Below are 8,276 nucleotides of genomic sequence, written 5' to 3' on the forward strand. Positions count from 1 at the left end.
CATTTTCTCTAAAACATTCACCAAACCCTCAAGAGCCACGTCAGCATCCTCGCTCTTCATCAGCTCCTCTGCCACTTGCGCCGGCGTGATTACCTCCCCGTCGATCAAACGCTCAATCTCCGGATAGAGACGGTGTGGCATTGTGGCATCGTTCAAACCCAAGTAGTTGGAGGCTAAAGTCTTGAATCCTTGGAAAGAGCAATGTCCCATGTAAATGTGCATATCCATACGACCCGGACGTAGCAATGCCGGGTCAAGCCTATCTTTATGGTTTGTTGTGAATATTATAATCCGCTCGTCTCCACAGCTTGACCATAGTCCGTCTATGAAATTCAACAGCCCCGACAACGTCAATGGTCCCTAAACACACATTGTCATAGAAAACCCAAAAAAAACAAAAAAAAACCATTTAATTATACTCAAGTGATATGGATCACTAATCAGATTTAATTAGTCTTGTTACACTATTCAGTTTGGTATAGGAAACAAAAACTATTGGTTTATATATAAAATTTGGTTGGTGCTGATTTTGGTATGGTTCAATTTGGTTAAAAATAAAATGCCCAATCATATACCAAAACCAATTATAGTAGAAACGAGAAATCTAACCTGAGACTCGCCACGGTTCTTGCCATCAACCGGCTGCTCCACTCTGTTGGGCAAATCCACTGCGCAATCGATATCTTCTATGACAAGAATGGAGCGGTTACGTGTGGCTAGTAAAAGCCTCCTTAGATCAGAGTCACGCATCACACTGGCTAGCTGAAGATCATAAACATCAAACTTTAGGTAGTTAGCCATGGCTGCGACAAGACTAGACTTCCCTGTTCCGGGTGGTCCGTACAGCAAGTAACCCCTCTTCCAAGCTTTCCCTACTCTCTTGTAAAACTCTTTCCTTCTTATGAACCGATCAAGATCCTCGATGACGTCACGCTTGAGGTCATCTTCCATAGCCATTGTCTCAAAGGTGGAAGGATGCTCGAGAATAACTGATTCCCATCTAAGGCTGTTGAGAGAATGCAGCATCAAGATTCTCCTCTCGTCTCTAATCTCTTTAGCTTTACTCTCGATGTAAGGAACGTAAGAGGTCAAGATCAAATCTTTATGTTTCTTGTCGAAGCTTAGCTCAAAGTACTCGCTTTTACCGTCATCATCCATACCGCCTCTTCTTCCTCCTCCTCCTACTCCTCCTACGCCACCACCTTTCTTGTCTCCGCCGTCGGTTACAAACCTCCATACTAGCTCCACGTCTTGGTACACATCGTTAACTATTTCTCCATCACTGAGATACAAATTGACATGTTTATCCTTATGACCTTTACTGATCCTGAGCCTGACTGCGTCGGGACTGATCTTGGTGGAGAGATAAGTCTGAGCGGCTCGGTAGATCTCGTTGTTCATACCCATGTTGTCGTCGTCGATGGTTAGAGTCAGAGTGGTGGAAGAAGAACGGAAGAACAGAGACCGGAGATTCCTGTAAATGAATTCTTGGATCGGAGCAGGGATTAGCTCGTGAGCCATTGATCGTATCATCATCATGTAACCTGCCATTGATGCGTAAGCTGTGAAAACCGATGTAGGTGAAGGAAGATCTTTTGAGAAAATCATCGTATCTCTCTGTTTTTTTTTTCTCTGTTTTTGCTCACTGTGTGTGTTACTTTGAAGATGGAGAGAGTGAAAGCGAGAGAGGGTGAAAGAGATATATAAAGAAGAAGCTTAAGAAAGAAGGTTTCATGTGGGGTTAATTATCTTGCTGTCTTTATTCAATGGATGTGTGTATTTTTTCCACAATATTATTAAAAAAAATTGAGAATTGGGAAAAGTAAGTAATAAGATGACAAAAGAAACTCATGGAAAATTTCCACGTCTCTTTCCACGAAGAGCATGTCCATCCATTTTCTATTTTTATCTCATATGAACAGTGCTATTTTTTAAATATTCATCGCTTGCATCATGATCATTCAAAATCGCAAACGAAGTACAAGTTGCTTATTTGTACTTCTCGATAATATATCCATAACACAAAAAAATGAGCATGATATGTGGTAAAGATATAAATCCATTACTTAGCCAATTGGCATAGTCTGTGACTTTTTTACATAGATACAACGTCGTATACTACTTATGTTATTATTGGAAACGTTTATAGCTTGACAGGGAAAAAAAAAAAAAAACAAATTGTTTTGATTATACAAGTTTTTGGATTTTGTTTGTTGAAGGTGGAAGATGACTTGGACAATATACACTTACGTAACATAGTCATTATATACTCAAAAACTAGTTTGATTTTTTCTAAAGCTCGATTACCAAAATAATGTTTGCTGTCTTTTTAACAATTTCTTCAAGAGCAAAACCTATTACACGGACACTTTTATCTTCCAAAACAGTTTGGGAAGTTTTAGTAGATGTGTTTTTATGTTAATAACTGCGTATGCCATATAGTACAGTAACTATTTATGGTTACAATATAAACTTGGGTTTTTAGTATAGTAATTAATTCCTTAGTATTATTAAAGATATTTAATGATTGACCCATAAAAGACCAAAACCAAAGAAAAAAAGATTCCGCTAGATTGTCGCGACGTGGCATGTGGGGGGGCCAATGCAATTGCGTGTAGTAATCCAACAAGTGCAGAATGTGAAAAGGAGAAAGTACGTGTCAGAGTATCATTGGATGATTCGACTCATAACCCAAGAAAAAAATATCAAAATTAATAAGTGTACTATGAGTCATGGATTCATATAGTTTCGTTCATTTTGGACCGTGGCTTGATATTAATAGATCAAGTTACTTTATTCATGAATATTCAAACCACGCAAGCTCTGCATCGTACGTACACCAATACTTCAAAAGTGAATTTAACAATACAGTTTTTTATCCAAATATAAAATAGTAAAGTAACTCTTTTTTTTTTCTAGTCGAAAAAACGTCCCTATCTTCTTTCTTTTTTGTTAAAAGCGCGGACTAAAAAAAATTTCATAAACGATCACGACTTGAGTATGAAAAACTCAAAAAAGTTTGCACCAATTGTTGTCGCTTCAATCACGACTTGGCTCACTGTCCGTATCTTGCTCCTCCGGTTTTTGATGATGACTACCTCGATGTTCCTCAGGCTCCTGGTCAGGATGAAGAAGGGATCTCCTCTCACAACAGCTGTAATGAAGACATTAAATCAGATCAGAGCTCTGCAATTTCCTCGTACTCCCCTATCTCACAGCCGCCGAGACCCGCTACTCCTGCGCCTAATCTGGAAGAGTTTTTTGCTGCTAATCCCCTCCAATGTTTTCCGTCTTCAAGTTCTACCTCCATCAAAGTCTCATCAGATCCTCTGTTTTTTACAGTTGGAAAACCTAAAGGAAAATATGAAATTGGGGAGAGCTCGAAAAGGAAAAAAGGGAAACAGATGCACATGGAGACTGATAGGAACACTCGTCAATGCAGAAAGGATCCAGGACTGAGGTTCTATCCGGTTTGACCATGAACCTCCAGGAAAGATGAATAGCAAGTCAGGAATCTCAGAAGCTAATCGACTTTCATTTCTGAGACTCCTCTTTCTGATTTAGGCTTTTTGTAGGTTGTTTCTTTCGTTAGTTTTACTTTAGCTTGACAATGGATGCTGGCACACCTCTTGGTGCCTTGGCTCTGGTTATTTTGATGAAGGATATAGGTCGTGGAAGAAATTCACTAAGACCTTGATGACTGTTTTTTGAAGATGATGTGGTGAAGTATAAGGCTCTGTCATTCCCCCCTGCTTATGAAGTATGCTTTAAGACTGGCTGCAATGACTTTCATTGATTAGATAGTCTTAATGAGAGAGTGATGAAGACAGACTTATTTCACTATCATCTACCTAATCTTGGTAGCTATGTTGTAGAATGTTTGTTATGCTTCCAAGTTTGCTGTAATAATTTGTCTCTCCAACTTGGTTTCTTCACTGATGGATGTAACAGTATAAGATCATATATAAGATGAACTTTTTGGAAAAAAAAAAAACGATCAATTGAGTTTCTCTTGTCTCATTTTCAAGCTGCTTACAAAAAAATATAATAGAATCAATAATCTTGAATCTTATCTGGTGTGGTCATGTGATGCACATTTTGAAAATAACAGAATTAAGATTTTGATTGGTATCATGAGATATGGTCGAAGGACAGAAGTACCACTCTACGGTTCCATAGTTATGAACGATCATTATAAAAACATTTGTCTTTTGATATATACGTTTTCGTTATAATTTGTATATTATCGTTTACAAAAAGGTTTACAAGCTAGGCTATATAACGTACCATTATGATTTCGTTCTAATTTAACTCTATACGGCCTCATTTAACTATTTTGGTTATTAACACTCTACGTATTTTTTTTTTTGACAATTCTTGGGTTCACCCCTAACTACTTTTTATTCACCCTCTTTTAGTTAAAGAAACAAATTTTTGATTAAGCAAACAAATTCTGTATATCAATTAATTTTAAATTTATTAATTCTAAACATTATATTATAGTTTTAAATTATAACATCTAAACCCAAATCACTCTTTTTGTAAACCCAAATTAAAATATAATTTTCTTTAATTGTAAAATCTAAACCCTAACCACTATTTTATAAACCTAAACCGATATATAATTTTGCTTAATTTAAAAATCTAAACCCTAATCACTCTTTTGTAAACTCAAACCAACATATAATTTTACTTAATTTTAAAATCTAAACCCTAACCACTCTTTTGTAAACCCAAACCGACATATAATTTTGCTTAATTTAAAAATCTAAGCCCTAATCCCTCTTTTGTAAACTCAAACCACCATATAATTTTACTTAATTTTAAAATCTAAACCCTAATCCCTCTTTTGTAAACTCAAACCACCATATAATTTTACTTAATTTTAAAATCTAAACCCTAATCCCTCTTTTGTAAACTCAAACCACCATATAATTTTACTTAATTTTAAAATCTAAACCCTAATCCCTCTTTTGTAAACTCAAACCACCATATAATTTTACTTAATTTTAAAATCTAAACCCTAATCCCTCTTTTGTAAACTCAAACCACCATATAATTTTACTTAATTTTAAAATCTAAACCCTAATCCCTCTTTTGTAAACTCAAACCACCATATAATTTTACTTAATTTTAAAATCTAAACCCTAATCCCTCTTTTGTAAACTCAAACCACCATATAATTTTACTTAATTTTAAAATCTAAACCCTAATCCCTCTTTTGTAAACTCAAACCACCATATAATTTTACTTAATTTTAAAATCTAAACCCTAATCCCTCTTTTGTAAACTCAAACCACCATATAATTTTACTTAATTTTAAAATCTAAACCCTAATCCCTCTTTTGTAAACTCAAACCACCATATAATTTTACTTAATTTTAAAATCTAAACCCTAATCCCTCTTTTGTAAACTCAAACCACCATATAATTTTACTTAATTTTAAAATCTAAACCCTAATCCCTCTTTTGTAAACCCAAATTAAAATATAATTTTCTTTAATTGTAAAATCTAAACTCTAATCGTTATTTTATAAACTTAAACCAACATCATTTCCCTAATAAAAAATCTACAAAATTGGTTTCTTTAACTTGTTTTGTCTTTTTATTTTAATTTTGATTTATTTTATAAATATGATATGACATGGCAGTTTGTTGTATTTTGATTGGTTAATTAAGAGGGAGTGAATAGGAGTGGTTCACTCCTAACGTGAAACTTAAGAATTTTTTTTTTTTTTTTCATTTTTCTACTACTAGAATCTCATTTCACAATGTCACTACTCACTAGTTATGTATATGACTGCCAAGGAAAAAAACTTTACAAAGATGAGGATAAAAAAAGAGAAGATAAACTTGTATTTCTGCATGTAAAGAATTAAGGTACTGCCAACTTCATCATGAATCTACTAAAAAATCATAAAGCATTATATGTTTCAACAAAAAAAAAGCTTTTGGAAAAGAACAAGCCGACTTGTAAAAGCAGTCTATAAAAATTATAAATTTGTTAATCATTCTACCAATATATTTCAATCATCTTTTGTAGCAATGCTTTTTAAAAGTGGATTGATGATTCACGTATAGGCTATACGGTATAGCAAAACACCAAAACAAATAGGGTAGGTCATGTCAGTATGTCCACCACTCGCACTATCAAGTACTAAACCGGTATACGTTAACCGTATGTCTAACCAAATTGTAAACCAATCAATTAATACTTCAATTGGGATAAGAAACAACATAACGGACAAAGGGTTTATAAAGCATCCAACAGAAATACAACTCTCACTCAGTCAAGACTTAAGACACAAACTCTTATAGTTGGGCTAAATTATTAATCAGATCCACAGTGGAGTAATCAAACGCAGAGATGTAGATCAGAATTGGAACAACATTTCCGGAGAGTATCCCAGAGCTTCAAGGTTTGCAGCCATGGCCTTGTTCATTGGCGGTGGCCCGCATCTTAGGATCTGCGACATAAAATGAAACATAACAGGATTAAAACACCATTGATATTGTTCAATGTTTCATTCTCTTCAGTATTCTTGGATCTGTTTCAAACATTGACATATGCTGCAGTTTTGTTTCACTTATCATTTACAAGATGATGTTTTCAATATTATAGTTAGAAACCATGATGGTCGGGAATGTTCAATCAAGAACAGAGGAGGGTGTACCTGAACATCAGATGCCGGTGCAGGGCAATGAGTCTGAATCATTTCCTTAGATACAAATCCAACACCACCATCCCATGTTTCCGGAGGCTAATCATTGTTACAGAAGATAAAGCAAACCACCAAGAGCAAAAGGTATCAAGAAGAGTTTTCTTTAGGTAATTACATTAGATGGAACGCAAAAACATTTTATTTCCTTGCTAACCTGGTTCAAAACATAGTAGATTTTGAATTGATCAGGGTAATTGGCGGTAAGACTCTCCAATTCTTCCTGAAAAAAAGAAAAATATTAATTCACATCTAGTGTTTGAAAATAGTCGATGGAAACGCAAAACTTTAAGAATCAGCAGGTGAGAAGCGTTATACCTTTAAAAGAATGTCTTCGTATGTGACATTGGCATAAATGAGGTGCACCTTTGTCTTGTCTGTTGGGTTTTCTAGAATTGCTCTAGCGACCTTCACAAATAGGAAATAAAATGCGTTTCAAATATATACATTGGCTACAAAAAAACAACATTAAACGCAAACATATCAGACATACCTGGAACATAGGTGTGATGCCTGAACCTCCAGCAAGCATTCCAAATGCCCTAAACTGACCAGGTTGATACTTGAACCTACCCTATCAAAGAAAAGGTAATACAACAACAAAAGTTTGAGATTCAAGAAAAGTAAAGACCAACAAGTTTGATCAACTAAGCATAACAACTGAACTAAAAATACCTTAGGTCCCTTAACGGCAAGATGGTCTCCAACACGCATCTCCCTGAAATGATGAGACATCCTTCCTTGCGGATACATCTAGTTCCAGCATTTTACGTTAAAAGAGAAAGAACGAGCAATTCAAAAACCAAGTCAAGTTGACAAGTGTTTTGAAGCATATACCTTGATGACAAGTTCAAAACGTCCAACGTCTGAATCTAGTGTTGTTGGGGTGTATGGCTTGATAACATCTTCTCCTTGAGCATCCTTTCCCCTATTGAGAAAGTCAACATATTCATCACAACACCCATCAAAACTCTATCAAGTGGATTTCAACACAAAATCTAACCTAAAGTCTACAAATGAGTATAGCAATTTCTAAAAGGTTATACTAGTATCTAGCAACTTGCAGGAGTTTGAACTTTGATCTAAAAAATTCAGAGATTATGAACATAATATACAGAGCGGATAGATAAGAAGAGAAGTAAGAGTCGCAAACCTGCAACTGATGTGTTGTCCAATGGGAAGACCCAAGACAGAGGTAGAAGTAGGAAGTTCAAAGATGAACTTGGCCACATTGTGACTAAGTTGATCTTTCTTGACAAGCTTGAACTCCTTGAAATTCTCTGGATCCAAGCACACTATCCAAGAACCAACCAAAAAAAAGGATCAATTTTTCGTTTTTCTATGGGACTAATTCAACCTTCCCAAACAGATGCATACAACACAATCTCTTTGCCTAATTTTGAAATCAACCAGCCTTCTAAGAGAATGAATACTCAAATCAGTCAGCTACGTAATTTGTGAAGTGAAAAGTTTTGAATTGAGAGACCGAACCTCTACGTTTCTTGGAAGATGAGATAAAATAAGCAGCACCGGCACCGGCGGCGACAAAAGCGACGA

The 8,276-nt window shown here is 35.3% G+C and overlaps 2 protein-coding genes across 2 annotated transcripts; both read right to left on the reverse strand.

Annotated features, from left to right (window-relative positions):
• On the reverse strand, positions 1-1,684 carry LOC104706073 (AAA-ATPase At5g17760-like; the record flags this gene model as incomplete). Its single annotated transcript, XM_010422203.2, is given in 2 exon segments — positions 1-360; positions 610-1,684. Coding segments are annotated over 2 exon segments (1,359 nt in total), but the record flags the coding sequence as incomplete, so codon positions are not given.
• LOC104709195 (NADH--cytochrome b5 reductase 1-like) lies at positions 6,182-8,270 on the reverse strand. Its single transcript, XM_010425847.2, has 9 exons — positions 8,211-8,270; positions 7,873-8,014; positions 7,557-7,647; positions 7,395-7,472; positions 7,213-7,293; positions 7,038-7,127; positions 6,877-6,942; positions 6,675-6,761; positions 6,182-6,467 (listed from the first exon to the last, which is right to left on the reverse strand). Exons 4-9 carry the CDS (start codon positions 7,470-7,472, stop codon positions 6,375-6,377), a joined length of 495 nt encoding a protein of 164 aa, XP_010424149.2. The 5' UTR covers positions 7,557-7,647; positions 7,873-8,014; positions 8,211-8,270; the 3' UTR covers positions 6,182-6,374.

This window comes from Camelina sativa, chromosome 8 (genome assembly GCF_000633955.1).
Source record: "Camelina sativa cultivar DH55 chromosome 8, Cs, whole genome shotgun sequence".
Lineage (NCBI taxonomy): Eukaryota > Viridiplantae > Streptophyta > Magnoliopsida > Brassicales > Brassicaceae > Camelina > Camelina sativa.

What these genes read in the sequence shown, in the direction of transcription:
- LOC104709195 (XM_010425847.2), bottom strand. Translation starts at nt 7,472, where the DNA reads ATGTATCCGCAAGGAAGGATGTCTCATCATTTCAGGGAGATGCGTGTT. An exon ending in GCATCACACCTATGTTCCAG is followed by an intron (nt 7,128 to 7,212) that starts GTATGTCTGATA and finishes CTATTTGTGAAG; the next exon opens with GTCGCTAGAGCAATTCTAGA. An exon ending in TCTACTATGTTTTGAACCAG is followed by an intron (nt 6,762 to 6,876) that starts GTTAGCAAGGAA and finishes AACAATGATTAG; the next exon opens with CCTCCGGAAACATGGGATGG.